This window comes from Hyla sarda, chromosome 1 (genome assembly GCF_029499605.1).
Source record: "Hyla sarda isolate aHylSar1 chromosome 1, aHylSar1.hap1, whole genome shotgun sequence".
Lineage (NCBI taxonomy): Eukaryota > Metazoa > Chordata > Amphibia > Anura > Hylidae > Hyla > Hyla sarda.
In genome coordinates this window covers 435,736,153-435,757,200 of record NC_079189.1, presented here as the reverse complement: position 1 = coordinate 435,757,200, position 21,048 = coordinate 435,736,153, and the positions used below count along the sequence as shown (strand labels likewise).

Sequence of the window (21,048 nt, the reverse complement as noted above, 5' to 3'; positions counted from 1 at the left end):
CTCTGTGTCATTTAGCCACTATATGGTCTCCTCATACTAATGTCACCTCCATGCTCTGTCATTGTGCCGCTCTGTAACAGTGATTCTTATAGCGACACCTCTGATCTGCATGTCATATTGAAAAACAGTATTATTTCACTAACCCAGCACACAACTTATGCGTGTTATAGCAAGACAAAGTGTTCTACACCCCTATTGAGGCTCTCTGTAGGCCAGAAATAGCCGTTTTTAATAGCGATTCGCTGCAAATAAATTCATACCGAAACAAATTTTGGGGGAAAATTCGGCAAATCGGCCAAATCAAATTTTTCAAAGATTTGCTCATCTCTAATTGTAACTATTTTTGTGTTCCTAGGTACTGCCCCTGAACCTGCCACTGCTAACTCTGGTTTTGGGCATTGGTGGCACGTTTCAGTATGGTCTACACATTTCTCTTATCAATTCACCCTCAAAAGTAAGTTGTCTTATGTAAACCTCCATAGAGTAGCTGTTGATGAAAGTGCTTTTTTTTTAATTTAAATAATTTTTTATTCAGTTTACAAATTACAATTATAATATAATTAACATTCCATTACAGCGCATTATAAAATATTATATCCCCCCTACCACCACCACCACCCTAAGCAGACAAAGAAGAGAGAAAAGAAAAAAAAACTCAATCCGATCCCAATGACCAATTCTTCCAACATCGATTGAACTGTGTGAGCCCTTTTTTTTTTAACCTTTAGCAATTTCAAACTCATATGCTTAAATTTTCTTCACCAATCCCAACCAATTTTCTACTCTTGGACCCAAGCAATCAAACCATGTTCTTGATATTATTACCTAAGCCATGGCCAACCGTTTACTAATTAGGTGTTGATAATCTTCGGCCCCTTAATTTATCCTAACACCATTAATATATTTAACTTAAAGTCAAAAGCCCCTATATACCCCTAAAAAATGTTATTGATCTCTATCCAGAATTTCTGTACTTTCTCACATTGCCACAACATGTGGACAAAGTTCGCACCTTCCCACCCACACTTTGGACAATTAGAGAATTCTCTGCAACCAATTTCATTGGGGAATAGTAGACCCTATATAGTATTTTGAGCGGGATGAGTCAGAAAGACAAATTCCTAAACTCCTTTCTTATTGATTCTAAACAGTTTTTAAATATCTCATTTGATAGTGTAATGTGATCCCTTTGCCACTTATCGATACTTCTATTAATGTGCACTTTTGGTGTTCCTTTCATCAACCATCAACCATATATTAAAAAGAAAATCGAATAACTCATGTGACTCAATCACAAATAAATTGTCACCTACCGTATTTTTAACTATTTGTTTAATCTGCCAATACCAAAATGTTTGTGTCTGTGTTATATTTAATCTCAATTTTACAGTCTCAAAATCCAAAATAATCCCATTGGAGAACAAGTCTCCAACCCTTCTTACTCCCTTACTCCTCCAAAAACTCCCCACATTTAAATTATTAATTTCTTCATAGTGTGTATTTTTCCACAGTGTAGTATACTCTAGTGCTCCTTTAATCTTACACCACTTTTTTGTGACTTTCCATACCTTACCATACATAATTGCATAGGGTATGCTTTTCAATCTTTAGTTCATCAAAAATCCAGATTCTAATAACTCACAAATATTTAAATACCAACCCTTATTTTCCTCCCAGAAATTACCAAATATTGCATCTTACAATTTCCTTCAATTTACTGGCAATAAAATATAGCTGAAAATCTGGTAAATTAGCTCCTCCCTCCCCTTCAGGCAGGGCTAGGGTACTATATTTAAGCTGGGCTCTATTTCTTCCCCATATAAATTTGTTAAGCATTCTGGTCAAATTCTTAAAACATTTCAAGGGAATCCATATAGGTGCTGCATTCAAATAAAACAAGGTTTGTGGAAGAATAATCTTTCTAACAGTAGTTATTTTATCTACCATTGATATAGGCAGTTCACACCAAACACTGATTTTATCTTTGATTTGCTTAAACAAAGGGATAAGATTGAGTGGAATAAAATCCTCTAAATGAGCTGAAATTTTAAACCTTAGGTATTCCATAAATTCTCATTCTCTCAAAATTCTAACTTCACCTGGTAGATCCTGTCCAGTCCCACCCAAGAAGGGAAGATTTCTTCCAATTAATTTCAAATCCGGAGATGAGTCCAAATTCCCCAACAAGTTCCATCACCTTACCCAAGGAATTCAGGGGGTCCGCTAAAAATAGGATTGCATTGTCCGCATATAACCTTATTTTATTAAAGAGACTTTCCATTACCAAACCCACAAATGTCTTTTCTTAGCTTGATGGCCCAGACAAGAGGTTTAATATATAAATAGTGAAGAGAAGGGGGAAAGGGGGCATCCCTGTCTCATACCTCTACTGAGAGAGAACGAGCTAACCATTTATCAGAATTCTAGCCGAGGGATTGCAGTACAGTAACTTTACCCAATGTTTAACCAAGTAACTTTAACCAAAAAACGCCCTCCCAGAGCCATATACTGACACGTCCTCCACAGGAATCCCCACTCAATCCTGTTGAACACCTTTTTGATGTCTTGCGACAGGATGGAGAGGGAAGTCCCGATAGACCCCTTCATAGCCATATATACTTCTTTTATATTGTTAAGCATTGTTCTTTAAGGAATAAATCCAGTTTGGTCTTGGTCAATAAGGGGCCCTATTACTATGGCCAATCTCATTGCCAGAACTTTAGAAAAAATGTTAACGACCGAATTTAAGAGTGAAATCGGCCGATAGGATTCTGTTGCAAGCGAGTCCCCCCCCCCCCATTCTTTAAAATCAATATTATATGTGCTTCATTCATTGAATCCAGCAATTTGCCGCATTCGCAGGATTCATTAATCTTCCGCAGAAAAGGTGGGAGTAGCATATCAAAAAATTCTTTATACAGTTAGAATGCCAGACGAGCTTGTCCTAAGACAGCAAATGGTGTATGGCGCGGGCTCCTGACCCGAGCCCGCACCATACCGGCTGGCCCCCAGTTGATTCCTGTAGCTGGGGTCTGCCATTAATAGCCGACATGCGGCGATCGCCGTGGACGGTTATTAACCCTTTAGATCGCTGCTGTCAAAGTTCACAGTGGCTTCTAAAGGGACATTTAAACCATCCCTGGTGGTCCAGTGGGGTGGATGGCCCCCCCTCGCAGCACGATCACAGGGGGGGGGGGGATGATCCACTGTGGAGGTAGTTGGGGGGCTTACCTCTGCTTCCGTCCCTGTCCTGGCTCTGAGATTGATTGACTGAGATTGGCTGAACCAGGCTTTATCAATCAAGCAAAGAGCACACAGATCAATGTGGTTCTATGGAACCACTTTGATCTATGTGAAGAATCCACTGATTCCTCATAAAAGTCCCCTAAGGGGACTAAAAGTGTAAAAGAAAAACTTAAAGTTTAAAAAACACCCATTAACCCCTATCCATATTAAAAGTTTGAATCACCCTCCTTTTCCTAAATTCCATATAAAAAATATATAAACATAATAAATCAACACATGTAATATCGCCACGTGCGTCAACATCCAAACTATAAAAATAGGATAATGAAACCGCTCGGTCAATGGCGTACACATAAAAAAATTTCAAAGTCTGAAATTGCATATTTTTGGTCACTTTGTATACCCCAAAAAATGTATAAAAAGCAATCAAAAAGTTCCATCAAAACAAAAATAGGACCGATAAAAACTTCAGATCATGGCACAAAAAATTTGTCCTCATACATTCCTGTATATGGAAAAATAAAAAAGTTATAGGGGTCAGAAGATGACAATTTTGCACATACTAATTTCTGTGCATGTAGTTATAATTTTTTTAAGTATTAAAATAAAATCTATATAAATTAGGTATCATTGTAACCGTATAGACCTACAGAATTAAGATATGGTGTCATTTTTACCGACAAGTGCACTGCATAGAATCAGAAGCCCCCAAAATTAGCTAAATGGTGTTTTTTTTTTCAATTTTGCCCCACAAATATTTTTTTTTCTGGTTTCGCCATAAATTTTGTGGTAAAATGATTGATGTCATTATAAAGTACAATTGGTGGGGCAAAAAAAAAAAAGCACTCATATGGGCCTGTATGTGTAAAATTTAAAGTGTTATGATTTTTTAGAAGGTGATGAGGAAAAAACGAAATTTCAAAAACTGAAAAACCCTGTGTCCTTAAGGGGTTAAGGATTCACATCTTAGGGTATGTTTACACAACGGAATGTCCGTGCGGAATTCTAGCAGGATTTTGGTTGCAGCAGAGTCCCTTTGATTTCAATGGGATTCTGCTGCACTGTGCACTTTGTGTAATTTCCCGACACCTGCAGAAAGAATACGCATTTCCGAGCACTAATAGCACCCGCCAGGTCGGCCAATTGTGCGGAATGTCCACCACATTTTCTTAATATGTGAACATACCCTTATGCTACTGTCTGGCCTGGTAATGACATCTTTCGAAGGAAAAATTACCAAGTGACTATTATTTATAGCTATGGTACAAACATTAGACATGACATTCTTTCATTTGTAAAATACAAATTCACGTAGGTATCCTGCATTTTAACCTCATACTCTTTTTCTTTAGTATGTTCAAAGGTTTATCAACAGCACATGGGAGAAACGGTATGGCACGATCCTACATCCAGACACCATCATGTTACTTTGGACCACGATTGTGTCTGTATACAGTATCGGCGGACTCCTGGGCTCTTCAATAGTGGGACATCTGTCATTTGTCTTTGGAAGGTACCTACGTGTTCGATACATTACTGGCAGCTTAATAATATATACAAGTGATTTGTAGGATTTTGCTGAGTTCACAATACAGAGAAAAACTATAATGGAAAGATTTGCACTTTTTTCTGTGTATTTAGAACCAACTGTGGTTTTGGCTACAGACCAAAATAATACTAAAATCAAATTGAGAGGGTGCAGACCTTCTAAGTAGATGTACTGGAGCCTTCTCAGTAGATGTACTGGAGTGTATAGAGTGTAAAGATATGAATAATACGAGTGAATACAAATTATTTATTCATATAAAATTGAAATTAAAAAAATCAACCCACTATCATTGCGTCCAGTCTAGGGGTTATAGCGATGTATAAATGGCAAAGTGATAAATAATAGATAAAATGATAAAATAATATAATAAAATGCGCAATATATATAAGATTATACCAACTAGAAAGATAGCATAAAATGTCAGTATAGCGGCAATTAATCTCTGCAATTAACTTTGGTAGTCATTGGTAATTTAGTGGTTTACATCCATAAATAATGTTCCTTTTAGGAGATAAGTTCGTTGGTTGTATAGTTCTCCTATGTGAACTTTCTTCAGATAGAAAAATAATGGAGGAAGTTAGTGCACGGCACCACTTACTGACCCAGATGGATACCGAAGATCACGGTGCGGGCTGGCACGGGTTGCGTCCGGCACAGTTGGAGAAATGCCCGCTGGTTGTCAGTGTGCTACGATGTCCCCAGGCGATGTTTCCTGGCTTCCTTATAGTTCTCGGCTGGCCAGGACTGCATCAGGAGATGGTACCTGCGACAGGGAGGCTACTTGAGTGGTGGCCGGCGTCCTTGTTGCGATAGTTCAGGGAATGTAAGTAGTTGGTATAGCCTTGTTGGGGTACAGAGTTTTGACGGCTAAACACGTTTTGGGGGATCCCCTTCTTCAGTAGCGATATATTGTACCTCTATGGATCAGAAGGTTCTATTTATGGGAACTTTTTGATGGTAGCTATTTGGTAAAAATCCAAAAAATGGACTGGATTCACAATAATTCAGTGCAAATCATGAAATGGATTATTCCATTCTCACTTTCTTTTGCATATATAAGGTAAAAAATAAAATAGGATAAACTAAAGCAGATGATCATATAGCATAAACACTAGCCATATAGTGTATGAAGATTTATGTAAGAGTATATGTAGGAAAAACAAGGGGAAATGAACTGGGTATTGTGATAGTGATGGATGTGCAGCCAATATAGCATTGCATATTATAAGAGTGACCAAATGGAAATAGATATAAATATAATACTGGTTACCATCTGGAAATGAGTGAAACATAGGTGTGACTATATGGAAATTGATTGGGATAAGGCTGAACAAAAAATTGTGTACAAAAAATTGTTGAAATAAAGATAGAAAATAAAAATAAAATAAAAATAAATAAAAATAAATAAAAATAGTATGAAATATATAAAACCAACAGTGGGTACAAATAGATATAGATGTGAATCTAGGATCTTGATGCCGAGTGGTTGTGTCAAAGGGAGTCTTCTTATAAATTCTTCATACAGATCTTAACCCCTTAAAGGGGTACTCCTCCCCTAGACATCTTATCCCCTATCCAAAGGATAGGGGATAAGATGTCAGATCGCCGGGGTCCCGCTGTTGGGGACCCCAGGGATCGCTGCTGCAGCACCCCGCTATCATTACTGCGCAGAGCGAGATCGCTCTGCATGTACTGACGGGCAAAACAGGGGCCGGAGCATCGTTACGTCACGGCTCCGCCCCTCGTGATGTCACGGCCCGCCCTCGTCAATACAAGTCTATGGGAAGGGGGTGTGGCGGTCGTCACGCCCCCTGCCATAGACTTGCATTAAGGGGACGGGCCGTGATGTCATGAGGGGCGGAGCCATGACGTCACGCTGCTCCAGCCCCTGTATCGCCCGTCATTACGCACAGAGCGAACTCGCTCTGTGCAGTAATGATGGCGGGCTGCCGCAGCGGCGATCCCCGGGGTCCCCAGCAGCGGGACCGCGGCGATCTAACATCTTATCCCCTATCCTTTGGATAGGGGATAAGATGCCAGGGGCGGAATACCCCTTTAACCCCTTAAGGACTGAGCCCTTTTTCACCTTAAGGACTCAGCCATTTTTTGCAATTCTTACCACTGTCACTTTAAACATTAATAACTCTGGAATGCTTTTAGTTATCAATCTGATTCCAAGAATTTTTTTTCGTGACTATTCTACTTTAACATAGTGGTAAAATTTTGTGGTAACTTGCATCCTTTCTTGGTGAAAAATCCCAAAATTTGATGAAAAATTAGAAAGTTTTGCATTTTTCTAACTTTGAAGCTCTCTGCTTGTAAGGAAAATATATTCCAAACAATTTTTTTTTATTCACATATACAATATGTCTACTTTATGTTTGCATCATAAAATTTACGTTTTTTTTTACTTTTGGAAGACACCAGAGGGCTTCAAAGTTCAGCAGCAATTTTCCAATTTTTCACAAAATTTTGAAACTCGCTTTTTTTTTCAGGGACCAGTTCAGGTTTGAAGTCAATTTGAAGGGTCTTCATATTAGAAATACCCCATAAAAGACCCCATTATAAAAACTGCACCCCACAAAGTATTCAAAATGACATTCAGTCAGCGTTTTAACCCTTTAGTTGTTTCATAGGAATAGCAGCAAAGTGAAGGAGAAAATTCACAATCTTCATTTTTTACACTCGCATGTTTTTGTAGACCCAATTTTTGAATTTTTGCAAGGGGTAAAAAGGAGAAAATTTTTACTTGTATTTGAAACCCAATTTTTCTCGAGTAAGGACATACCTCATATGTCTATGTAAAGTGTTCGGCGGGCGCAGTAGAGGGCTCAGAAGGGAAGGAGCGGCAAATGGTTTTTGGGGGGCATGTCACATTTAGGAAGCCCCTATGGTGCCAGAACAGCAAAAAAAAACACATGGCATACCATTTTGGAAACTAGACCCCTCAGGGAACATAACAAGGGGTAAAGTAAACCTTAATACCCCACAGGTGATTCACGACTTTTGCATATGTAAAAAAAAAAAAAAAATTTTTCCCTAAAATGCTTGGTTTCCCAAAAGTTTTACATTTATAAAAAGGGTAATAGCAGAAAATACCCCCCAAAATTTGAAGCCCAATTTCTCCCGATTCAGAAAACACCCCATATGGGGGTGAAAAGTGCTCTGCTGGCGCACTACAGGTCTCAGAAGAGAAGGAGTCACATTTGGCTTTTTTGAAGGAAATTTTGCTCTGGGGGCATGCCGCATTTAGGAAGCCCCTATGGGGCCAGGATAGCAAAAAAAAAACCACATGGCATACCATTTTGGAAACTAGACCCCTTGGGGAACGTAACAAGGGGTAAAGTGAACCTTAATACCCCACAGGGGTTTCACAACTTTTATATGTAAAAAAAAAATGTACCTAAAATGCTTGGTTTCCCAAAAAATGTACATTTTTACAAAGGGTTAAAGCAGAAAATACCCCCCAAAATTTGAAGCCCAATTTCTCCCGATTCAGAAAACACCCCATATGGGGGTGAAAAGTGCTCTGCTGGCACACTACAGGTCTCAGAAGAGAAGGAGTCACATTTGGCTTTTTTGAAGGAAATTTTGCTCTGGGGGCATGCCGCATTTAGGAAGCCCCCATGGTGCCAGGACAGCAAAAAAAAACACATGGCATACCATTTTGGAAACTAGACCCCTCGGGGAACGTAACAAGGGGTTAAGTGAACCTTAATACCCACAGGTGTTTCACGACTTTTGCATATGTAAAAAAAAAATTTTTTTTTTACCTAAAATGCCTCTTTTCCCAAAAATTTTACATTTTTAAAAAGGGTTAAAGCAGAAAATACCCCACAAAATTTCTCCCGAGTACGGCGATACCCCATATGTGGCCCTAAACTGTTGCCTTGAAATACGACAGGGCTCCAAAGTGAGAGCACCATGCGCATTTGAGGCCTAAATTAGGGACTTGCATAGGGGTGGACATAGGGGTATTCTACGCCAGTGATTCCCAAACAGGGTGCCTCCAGCTGTTGCAAAACTCCCAGCATGCCTGGACAGTCAGTGGCTATCTGGCAATACTGGGAGTAGTTGTTTTGCAACAGGTGGAGGCTCCGTTTTGGAAACAGTGGCGTACCAGACGTTTTTCATTTTTATTGGGGAGGGGGGCTGTGTAGGGGTATGTGTATATGTAGTGTTTTTTACTTTTTATTTTATTGTGTGTTAGTGTAGTGTAGTGTTTTTAGGGTACAGTCGCACGGGCGGGGGTTCACAGTAGTTTCTCGCTGGCAGTTTGAGCTGCTCAAACTTGCAGCCGGATACTTACTGTAATCCTCCGCCCATGTGAGTGTACCCTGTACATTCACATTGGGGGGGGGGAGACATCCAGCTGTTGCAAAACTACAACTCCCAGCATGTACGGTCTATCAGTGCATGCTGGGAGTTGTAGTTTTGCAACCGCTGGAGGCTCCGTTTTGGAAACAGTGGCGTACCAGACGTTTTTCATTTTTATTGGGGAGGGGGGTTGTATAGGGGTATGTGTATACGTAGTGTTTTTTACTTTTTATTGTGTGTTAGTGTAGTGTTTTTAGGGTACAGTCGCATCCACGGTCTATCAGTGCATGCTGGGAGTTGTAGTTTTGCAACAGCTGGAGGCACACTGGTTGTGAAACACAGAGTTTGGTAACAAACTCAGTGTTTTGCAACCAGTGTGCCTTCAGCTGTTGCAAAAGCTACAACCCCCAGCATGTACGGACAGCGGAAGGGCATGCTGGGTCTTGTAGTTATGCAACAGCTGGAGGCATACTACTTTGGCTGGGGATGCTGGGGACTGTAGTTATGCAACAGCTGGAGACACACTGGTTTGCTACATAACTCAGTGTGCCTTCAGCTGTTGCAAAACTACAACTCCCAGCAGTCACCGACAGCCAACGGGCATGCTGGGAGTTGTAGTTATGCAACCAGCAGATGCACTACTACAACTCCCAGCATGCACTTTAGCTGTTTGTGCAAGCTGGGAGTTGTAGTTACACAACAGCTGAAGGTACACTTTTCCATAGAAAAAATGTGCCTCCAGCTGTTGCAAAACTACAAGTCCCAGCATGCCCATAAGAGTTGTGGTGGTCTGCCTCCTGCTGTTGCATAACTACAGCTCCCAGCATGCCCTTTTTGCATGCTGGGAGCTGTTGCTAAGCAACAGCAGGAGGCTGTCACTCACCTCCAACGATCCAGCCGCATCACATCAGTCCCTCGTCGTCGCCGCCGCGGCCGTCGCTCCTGGGGCCCCAATCCCAACATTGACCCAGGGTGCACGTCCCGCACCTGCTCACGTCCTCCAGAAGAGGGGCGGAGCGGGTTGCGGGAGTGACACCCGCAGCAGGCACCCTGATTGGTCGGCCGGGAAACCGGACGACGAATCAGGGCGATCGTGAGGTGGCACCAGTGCCACCTCACCCCTGCAGGCTCTGGCTGTTCGGGGCCGTCGGAGACGGCCCCGAACAACCTGTAATTCCGGGTTATCGGGTCACTGGAGACCCGATTGACCCGGAATCTGCCGCAGATCGCTGGACTGAATTGTCCAGCGATCTGCGGCCATCGCCGACATGGGGGGGCATAATGACCCCCCTGGGCGATATGCCCCGATGCCTGCTGAACGATTTCAGCAGGCATCAGGCACCGGCTCCCCTCCAGCTAGCGGCGGGGGGCCGGGATTTGACAGTCGTTTGAGTACGTCCTGCGTCCTTAAGGGGTTAAGGACCAAGCCCATTTTCACCTTAAGGACCAGAGGATTTTTTGGCACATCTGACCACTGTCACTTTAAGCATTAATAACTCTGGAATGCTTTTACTTATGAATTTGATTCCGAGATTGTTTTTTCGTGACATATTAAACATATTTAACATAGTGGTAAATTTTCGTCGATACTTGCATCATTTCTTGCATTTTTCTAACTTTGAAGCTCCCTGCTTGTAAGGAAAATAGACATAACAAACGATATATTGATTCACATATACAATATGTCTACTTTGTGTTGGCATCATAAAGTTGACAAGTTTTTACTTTTGGAAGACATCAGAGGGCTTCAAAGTTCAGCAGCAGTTTTCAAAATTTTCACACAATTTTCAAAATCGGAATTTTTCTGGGACCAGTTCAGTTTTGAAGTTGATTTGAAGGGCCTTCATATTAGAAATACTGCATAAATGACCCCATTATAAAATCTGCACCCCTCAAAGTATTCAAAATGACATTCAGAAAGTTTGTTAACCCTTGTTTCACAGGAATAGCAGCAATGTGAAGGAGAAATTTCAAAATCTTCATTTTTTTACGCTTGCATGTTCTTGTAGACCCAGTTTTTGAATTTTTACAGGGGGTAATAGGAGAAAAAGCCCCCCAAAATGTTTAACCCGATTTCTCTGGAGTAAGGAAATACCTCATATGTGTATGTAAAGTGTTCGGCTGGCGCAGTAGAGGGCTCAGAGGGGAAGAAGCGACAATGGGATTCTGGAGAGTGAATTTTGCTGAAATGGTTTTTGGGGGGCATTTAGGAAGCCCCTATTGTGCCAGAATAACAAAAAAAAAACACATGGCATACTATTTTGGAAACTACAACCCTCATGTAACAAGGGGTCCAGTTAGCCTTAACACCCCACAGATGTTTGACAACTTTCGTTAAAGTCGGATGTGTAAATGAAAAGTGCAGATTTTTCCCAAATTTACCTTTTTTACAATGATTAATGGGAGGAAATGTCCCCCAAAATTTGTAGACCCATCTCTTCTGAGTATGGAAATACCCCATGTTAGGACGTAAAATGCTATGCGGGTGAACTACAGTGCTCAGAAGAGAAGGAGTCACATTTGGTTTTGGAAAGCAAATTTTGCTGAAATGGTTTTTGGGGGGCATGTCCCATTTAGGAAGCCCCTATGGTGCAAAAAAAAAAAAAAACACATGGCATACTATTTTAGAAACTACACCCTTCAAGGAACGTAACAATGAGTACCGTGAGCCTTAACACCCCACAGGTGTTTGATGACTTTTTGTTAAATATGTATGTGTAAATGAAAAAAAAGAATTTTTTTTCACAAAAATGCATTTTTTTCCACAAATTTAACATTTTTACAAGGGGTAATAGGAGAAAATGCCCCCCAAAATTTGTAACCCCATTCTTCTGAGTATGGAAATTCCCATATGTGTGGACGTCAAGTGCTCTGCTGGCGCACTACAATGCTCAGAAGAGGAGCAGTGCCATTGAGCTTTTGGAGAGAGAATTTGTTTGGAATGGAAGTCAGGGGCCATGTGCATTTAAAAAGCCCCTGTTGTGCTAGAACAGTGGACCCCCCACATGTGACCACATTTTGGAAACTAGACCCCTCACAGAATTTAATAAGGGGTGCAGTGAGCATTTACACCCCACTAGTGTTTGACAGATCTTTGGAACAGTGGGCTGTGCAAATGAAAAATGACATTTAAAATTTTCACGGACCACTGTCCAAAAAATCTGTCAGACAACTGTGGGTAGCGCTGGGCGGTATGACCAAATCTACGTATCACGGTATTTTTGTAACTTTCGGCGGTTCCACGGTATATAACGGTATTTCCTCCCCCCCCCCCTCCCAAATTAATTATCAGCCCAGGGCTGTGCTATTCTGCTCCCACCAACAAAAATTAATTATCAGCCCAGCGCTGCGCTATTCTGCCCCCCCCCCCCAACAAAAATGAATTATCAGCCCAGCGCTGCCCCCATCGGGGTAAATACTCACGTCACCCGCTGCCCTCCTCGTGCTGTTTGTTGCTGCCGCCGGCGCAGACACAAGGTAAACAAAATAAACTCACGCATGTTCCGACGTCGGCCTTACGCTAGGGACGGGAACGTCGGACAGCCGTCAGCCTATCACCAGCCGCAGCGATGTTCCGCCTCGGCCGCTGATAGGCTGAGCCCACTGTCATGTAAGAAGCTCTGGGCGGCTTCTTACATGACAGTGGGCTCAGCCTATCAGCGGCCGAGGCAGAACATCGCTGCGGCCGGTGATAGGCTGACGGCTGACGGCGTTCCATTCCCTAGGAAGCAGATGAGGCCGGTACCGGACCAACGGGAGGTGAGTTTATTTTATTTATTTTTTGCAGCCCGGGCATATGGATACCACACAATATTGAGCAGTGGTCTTCAACCTGCCGACCTCCAGATGTTGCAAAACTATAACTCTCAGCACGCCATGCTAGAGAGTTGCAGGGCATGCTGAGAGTTGTAGTTTACAACATCTGGAGGTCTGCAGGTTGAAGACCATTGGTATAGAGTGTCAGCGCCGGCGGCCGATAAACATGAGGATGAGGAGGGCAGCGCATGCGGGTGACATATCAGTATTTACCCCGATGGGGACAACTCTGGGCTGATAATTAATTGGGGGACAGAACAGCGCTCGCGGGTGACTTGTGATTAGTTCCCCGATGTGGGGACAGCGCAGCGCTGGGCTCATTCATTCATTCCCGAGGGGGAGGGGCCCAACCGATATTGCGGTATGGGTCAAAATTCATATCGTGCAGCACAAAAATGTCGGTATTCGGTATGAACTGGTATACCGCCCAGCCCTACCTGTGGGGCGTAAATGCTCACTGCACCCCTTATTACATTAAGTGAGGGGTGTAGTTTCCAAAATAGGGTTACATGTGGGGGGGGGTGTCCATTGTTCTGGCACTATGGGGGCTTTGTAAACACACATGGCCTACAATCCTGGACAAATTTTCTCTCCAAAAGCCCATGGCGCCGGCGGCCGCAACAAACATGAGGATGAGGAGGGCAGCGCATGCGGGTGGCATATCAGTATTTACCCCGATGGGGACAGCGCTGGGCTGATAATTAATTGGGGGGCAGAACAGCGCTCACTGGTGACTTGTGATTAGTTCCCCAATGTGGGGGGGGGGGGGGTGTCCATTGTTCTGGCACTATGGGGGCTTTGTAAACACACATGGCCTACAATTACGGACAAATTTTCTCTCCAAAAGCCCATGGCGCTCCTTCTTTTCTGAACATTGTAATTCGCCATGTTAGTGTAAAATGTTTTTTTTGTTTTTTTACACTAACAGGCTGGTGTAGACCTCAACTTTTCCTTTTAATAAGGGGTAAAAGGAGAAAAAGCCCCCCAAAATGTGTAGCGCAATTGCTACCGAGTTTAGAAATACCCCTTATGTGGCTCTAAACCTTTTCCTTGAAATACGACGGCTCCAAAGTGAGAGAGGGCCATGCAAAATTGAGGACTAAATTGGGAATTGCATAGGGGTGGACATAGGGGTATTCTACGCCAGTGAGTCCCAAACAGGGTGCCTCCAGCTGTTGCTCAACTCCCAGCATGCCTAGACAGTCAGTTGCTGTCCAGAAATGCTGGGAGTTGTTGTTTTGCTACAGCTGGAGGCTCCGTTTTGGAAACACTGTCGTACGATACGTTTTTATTGGGGGAAACAGTGTAAGGGGGTATATGTAGTGTTTTACCCTTTATTTTGTGTTATTGTAGTGTGGTGTAGTGTTTTTAGGGTACATTCGCACTGGCGGGGGTTTACGGTGAGTTTCCCGCTAGGAGTTTGCACTGCGGCAGAAAATGCCAAGCATGGGAGTTGTAGTTTTGTGAGATCTGAAGGGCCACAGTTTAGAGACCACTGCACAGTGATCTCAAAACTATGGCCCTACAGATGTTGCAAAACTACAAATCCCAGCATGCCCAGACAGCAAACTTCTTTGTGGGCATGCTGGGAGTTGTAGTTTTGAAAGATCTAGAGGGCCACAGTTTAGAGAACACTGTAGCCCTCCAGTGTTGCTAGGCAACAACTCTCCGACTTCAGTAGGATCACCGCACCAGGGAGCCGCATCGCCGTCCTCTACTGCCTTCCGCCCGCCGCCGATCGCCACCGGTAAGTGACCTCTGGCGCCGGTCACATCACGGTTCCCCTGCTCTGCTCGGACTGCGGAGGGCAGAGTGGCGAACCGAACCTTAACCCCCCCTGCCCCCGATCTGCTACTGGTCGGTCGCCTCTGACCGACCAATAGCAGGGATAGGAGGGGTGGCACCCCTGCCACCTCACTCCTATCTCTTCAGGGGGATCGTGGGTGTCTTCCCCCTAAGTTTCCGTGTCACCGGAGACCCGTATGACCCAGAATCGCCGCAGATCCCGGTCTGGATTGACCGACGATTTGCAGCAATCGCCGACATGGGGAGGTCTCAGAACCCCCCCCCCCCCTCAGGACCTTGGTCCTTAAGTACCAGGGAGCCAGGGTGTACCTGTCCGCCCTTGGTCCCTAAGGTTTTAAGGTTATATACCCTGTGGGCTACCATCAAAAAGTTCCCATAAATAGAACCTTCTGCTCCATAGAGGTACACTATATCGCTACTAGAGATGAGCGAATCGAAGCTGACGAATCCAAATTCATTACAAATTTAATGAAAAATTTGATTCGCAACGAATGCAAATATTGCTGTGATGCTATCATGCGAATCACTCCATTTAACTCCATTTAGTGCGGTCCAGGCTCCAGGGCATCTAAAATGGTGGATCCACATGTGAGGACATGGGACAAGGAACTCTGGGAAGGCGGGAACAACAGTAGGCGGGATTACCCTGAATAACAGCAGCCTGTCACCCCTGTGATGTCACAGCCCTATATAATCAGCAGCCATATTGCGGCTCGTTACTTCATTCATTACACTGCAGAGAAATAGGACGGACAGCCTGTGTGTGTTACACAGAAAAGCTTTTTCCAGCAGCATTTCACCTCCTAGTAACCTCAGTGTTCTGGTGGACAGAGAGCAGTGCTTTTTTCCAGTGAAAAGGATTTTTACTGCAGCCATTAACCTCCCAGTTACTTTCTACAGCATTGTATTACAGAGAGAGGCAGATAGCTGTGTGTTGCCTCATACATTTCAACAAGCTGCCTCAACTTCATAAACCTTAGCAGAGGAGGCAATAATAATTTTTCTGCGCAATTCTGTGTCTTTGTTCCACAACAAATCATCTGCTGGTTACACTAGTCTGTAGACGGTATAATACCCAGCAGTCAATGCCTAATAGTCTTTGACAGAGTGCAATTACAGTACTGTTGTGTACTGCTGGTTTTGTGCAAAAATATGTTTTTTTAAACGTACTGTAGCGCATTTTCTGCCCTTAGGCGAAGTTTCCACTTGTTTTTTTTTTCTGCCACTGCAGTTTTTGAGCCAAAGCCAGAAGCCAAAGCCAGAAGTGTATTCAAAAGGAATGGGAAATATTAAGTAAGGACTTATACTTCTCCTTCCTTATGGGTCCACTTCTGACTTTGGCTCAAAAACTGCAGTGGCAGTTTTCCAAAAACTGCCAGAAAAAAAAAACAAGTGGAAACTTAGCCTTATAAGTACATACCTACATCTAAGTAGTGTACTATTTTGCAGCTGTTAATCTGTCAAGGACCTAGATACTGTGAAAGTCCTGGCAAAAGTAATCACCGGCTGATGTTTTACTCCAATACGTTTTTTTAAGCGTACTGTAGCACATTTTTCTGCCCTCATAAGTGCATACCACATACGAACATCTAAGTAGTGTACTATTTTGTGCCTGTTAATCTGTCAAGGGCCTAGATATTGTGAAAGTCCAGGCAAAAGTAATCACCGGCTGATGTTGTGGTCAAATACTTTTTTAAGCATACTGTAGCGCATTTTTATGCCCTCATAAGTGCATACCACATCCGTACATTTAAGTAGTGTACTATTTTGTACCTCTTAATCTGTCAAGGGCCTAGATACTGTGAAAGTCCAGGCAAAAGTAATCACTGGCTGGTGTTTTACTCCAATACATTTTTTTAAGCGTTTTGTAGCACATTTTTCTGCCCTCATAAGTGCATACAACATACTGTACATACATCTAAGTAGTGTACTATTTTGTACCTGTTAATCTGTCAAGGGTCTCGATACTGTGAAAGGCCAGGCAAAAGTACTCACTGGCTGGTGTTGTGGTCAAATACTTTTTTAAGCATACTGTAGCGCATTTTTATGCCCTCATAAGTGCATACCACATACGTACATTTAAGTAGTGTACTATTTTGTACCTCTTAATCTGTCAAGGGCCTAGATACTGTGAAAGTCCAGGCAAAAGTAATCACTGGCTGGTGTTTTACTCCAATACATTTTTTTAAGCGTTTTGTAGCGCATTTTTCTGCCCTCATAAGTGCATACCACATACATACATCTAAGTAGTGTACTATTTTGTACCTGTTAATCTGTCAAGGGCCTAGATACTGTGAAAGTCCTGGCAAAAGTACTCACCGGCTGGTGTTGTACTCAGATACTTGAGGCAGGGGCTGGAACAGGTTGTATCTCGCCTGGTGGAGGACTGCCAGCTCGATGCTCACTAAATTGGGTACTCAAAAAATGTAAATAAATTCAAAATAAATTAAATTAAAATTACATTAAAAAATATCTTTATTCTCTTCAATTTTGACACCATATGGTCTCCCTGCTACCACATTGACGCTCTGCAGTAGTGATTCTAATAGCAATGCCTGTAATCTGCATGTCACACTGAATAACAGTATTATTTCACTAACACAGCACACTCCCCATGTGTGTTAGGTCAAGGCAAAGTGTTCTACACCCAAATTGAGGCTCTCTGTAGACAAGAAATAGCTGTTTTTAATAGTGATTTGCCGCAAATAAATTCGGTCCAAACAAAATTTTTTCAGAATTTTTCAAAAGTTCGCTTATCTCTAATCGCTACTGAACAAGGGGACCCCCCCAAAACGCGCTTAGCCATCCAAACTCTGTACTCCAACAAGGCTATACCAACTACTTACATTCATTGAACTATCGCAACAGCTAGAAGCCCCCAAGTTGGGTACCACTACAGCGTGCGCACTATTAGCGCATCATTCATACAAGGACGCCGGCTGCCACTCATGTACCATCGAGCTTTCACCGCTGTTTCAACCGAAGCCACCGAGTCGCAGATACCATCTCCTGATGGGCCGGATGCAGTCCGTGCCAGCCGAGAACTATAAAGAAGCCAGGAGACATCTTCAGGGGACATCGCAGCACAATGACAACCAGCGGGCATTTCTCCATCTGTGCCGGACGCAACCCGTGCCAGCCTGCACCGCGATCCTCGGTATCCATCTGGGACGGTGAGTGAGTTTTCCTATGTGAACTTTCTTAAGAAAGAAAAATAATGGAGGAAGTTGGTGCACGGCACAACTTCCTCCATTATTTTTCTTTCTTAAGAAAGTTCACATAGGAAAACTATACAACCAACTGTCACGATTCGGCTGGCTGGAGGTGGATCCTCTGTGCCAGAGAGGGATTGGCGTGGACCGTGCTGGTGGACCGGTTCTAAGTTGCTACTGGTATTCACCAGAGCCCGCCGCAAAGCGGGATGGTCTTGCAGCGGCGGTAGCAACCAGGTCGTATCCACCAGCAACGGCTCAACCTCTCTGACTGCTGAAGATAGGCGCGGTACAAGGGAGAAGACAAGAGCAAGGTCGGACGTAGCAGAAGGTCAGGGCAGGCAGCAAGGATCGTAGTCAGGGGCAACGGCAGGAGGTCTGGAACACAGGCTAGGAACACACAAGGAAACGCTTTCACTGGCACAATGGCAACAAGATCCGGCGAGGGAGTGCAGGGGAAGTGAGGTATAAATAGGGAGTGCACAGGTGAGAATACTGATTAGGCCTGCTGCGCCAATCAGTGGCGCAGCGGCCCTTTAAATGGCAGAGACCCGGCGCGCGCGCGCCCTAAGGAGCGGGGCCGCGCGCGCCGGGACAACACAGACGGGGAACGGGTCAGGTACGGGAGCCGAGATGCGCATCGCGAATCGCATCCCGGCTGGGAGTAATATCGCAGCGCACCCGGTCAGCAGGTCTGACCGGGGCGCTGCGAATGAGAGAACGCTGCGAGCGCTCCGGGGAGGAGCGGGGACCCGGAGCGCTCGGCGTAACAGTACCCCCCCCCCTTGGGTCTCCCCCTCTTTTTGGAGCCTGAGAACCTGAGGAAAAGACTTTTGTCCAGGATGTTGTCCTCAGGTTCCCAGGATCTCTCTTCTGGGCCACAGCCCTCCCAATCCACCCAAAAAAATTTTTTTCCTCTGACCGTCTTGGAGGCCAGAATCTCCTTCACGGAGAAGACGTCAGACGAACCGGAAACAGGAGTGGGAGAAACAAGTTTGGGAGAGAAGCGGTTAATGATGAGTGGTTTAAGGAGAGAGACATGGAAGGCATTGGGAATACGAAGAGAAGGAGGAAGAAGGAGTTTGTAAGAGACAGGGTTAATCTGGCACAAGACTTTGAAAGGACCAAGATAGCGTGGTCCCAGTTTGTAACTGGGGACACGAAAGCGGACATATTTAGCGGAGAGCCATACCTTGTCTCCAGGAGCAAAAATGGGGGGAGTTCTTCTTTTCTTATCGGCAAATCTTTTCATCCGGGATGAAGCCTGTAAAAGAGAATTTTGGGTCTCTTTCCATATGGTGGAAAGATCACGAGTCACTTCATCCACAGCGGGCAAACCAGAGGGTAAGGGGGTAGGGAGGGGGGGAAGAGGGTGACGGCCGTACACCACGAAAAATGGGGACTTAGCAGAAGACTCGGAGATTCTGAAGTTGTATGAGAATTCGGCCCATGGTAGAAGATCTGCCCAGTCATCCTGGCGGGAGGAAACAAAATGCCGTAAATAGTCACCCAGGACCTGATTAATTCTTTCTACTTGCCCATTGGATTGGGGATGATAAGAAGAAGAGAAGATTAGTTTAATCTTGAGCTGTTTACAGAGGGCCCTCCAGAATTTAGACACGAATTGGACGCCTCTATCCGAGACGATCTGCGTGGGCAAACCGTGAAGACGAAAAATGTGTACAAAAAATTGTTTTGCCAACTGAGGCGCTGAAGGAAGACCAGGAAGAGGAATAAAATGTGCCATCTTGGAAAATCGATCAACGACCACCCAAACAACTGTGTTGCCACGGGATGGGGGTAAGTCTGTGATAAAGTCCATACCAATCAGTGACCAAGGCTGTTCGGGGACAGGCAGAGGATGAAGGAGACCAGCAGGCTTCTGGCGAGGAGTCTTATCACGGGCACAGACAGTACAGGCCCGCACAAAATCAACAACATCCGTCTCCAGAGTCGGCCACCAATAAAAACGAGAGATGAGTTGCAAGGATTTTTTGATGCCCGCATGGCCTGCGAGGTGGGAGGAGTGTCCCCATTTGAGAATCCCGAGACGCTGGCGTGGAGAAACGAAGGTCTTCCCTGGAGGCGTTTGCCTGATGGAGGCTGGAGAAGTGGAGATCAGACAGTCCGGAGGAATGATGTGTTGCGGAGAGACCTCTACTTCAGAGGCATCAGAAGAACGAGAGAGGGCATCGGCCCTAATGTTCTTGTCAGCAGGGAGAAAATGAATTTCAAAGTTAAAACGGGCAAAGAACAACGACCACCTGGCCTGGCGAGGGTTCAGTCGTTGGGCAGACTGGAGATAGGAGAGATTCTTGTGATCAGTGTATATGATAACTGGAAATTTTGATCCCTCCAGCAGATGCCTCCATTCCTCAAGCGCCAATTTAATGGCCAGTAGTTCTCGATCCCCGATGGAGTAATTCCTCTCCGCTGGAGAGAAGGTCCTAGAAAAAAAAACCACAAGTAACAGCATGCCCGGAAGAATTTTTTTGTAGAAGGACAGCTCCAGCTCCCACTGAGGAGGCATCTACCTCCAATAGGAAGGGTTTAGATGGGTCAGGTCTGGAGAGCACGGGAGCAGAAGAAAAGGCAGACTTGAGATGTTTAAATGCGTCTTCCGCTTGTGGAGACCAGGACTTGGGATTGGCATTTTTCTTGGTTAAAGCCACGATAGGAGCCACAATAGTGGAAAAGTGTGGAATAAATTGTCTGTAATAATTGGCAAACCCCAAAAAACGTTGGATAGCACGGAGTCCGGAGGGGCGTGGCCAATCTAAGACGGCAGAGAGTTTATCTGGGTCCATTTGTAGTCCCTGGCCAGAGACCAAGTATCCTAGGAAAGGAAGAGATTGACATTCAAACAGACATTTCTCCATTTTGGCATAAAGTTGATTGTCCCGAAGTCTCTGAAGAACCATACGGACATGCTGGCGGTGTTCTTCTAAGTTGGCAGAAAAAATCAGAATATCGTCCAGATAAACCACAACACAGGAATATAAGAGATCACGAAAAATTTCATTAACAAAGTCTTGGAAGACGGCAGGGGCGTTGCACAGGCCAAAGGGCATGACCAGATACTCAAAGTGTCCATCTCTGGTG

General features: G+C 44.1%; 1 protein-coding gene across 6 annotated transcripts in view; it reads left to right on the top strand.

Moving 5' to 3' along the window:
* LOC130282746 (solute carrier family 2, facilitated glucose transporter member 11-like) overlaps positions 1-21,048 on the top strand; it is a 56,782-nt gene that overhangs the window by 19,496 nt on the left and 16,238 nt on the right. For 5 of the 6 annotated variants that reach the window (XM_056531371.1, XM_056531380.1, XM_056531389.1 and 2 more), the window contains 2 exons: positions 356-454; positions 4,599-4,759. In XM_056531371.1, coding sequence (XP_056387346.1) covers positions 356-454; positions 4,599-4,759 — 260 coding nt within the window. Of the gene's footprint in view, positions 1-355; positions 455-577; positions 702-4,598; positions 4,760-21,048 lie in introns of all 6 variants that reach the window. The other variant, XM_056531407.1, reaches the window with a different exon arrangement.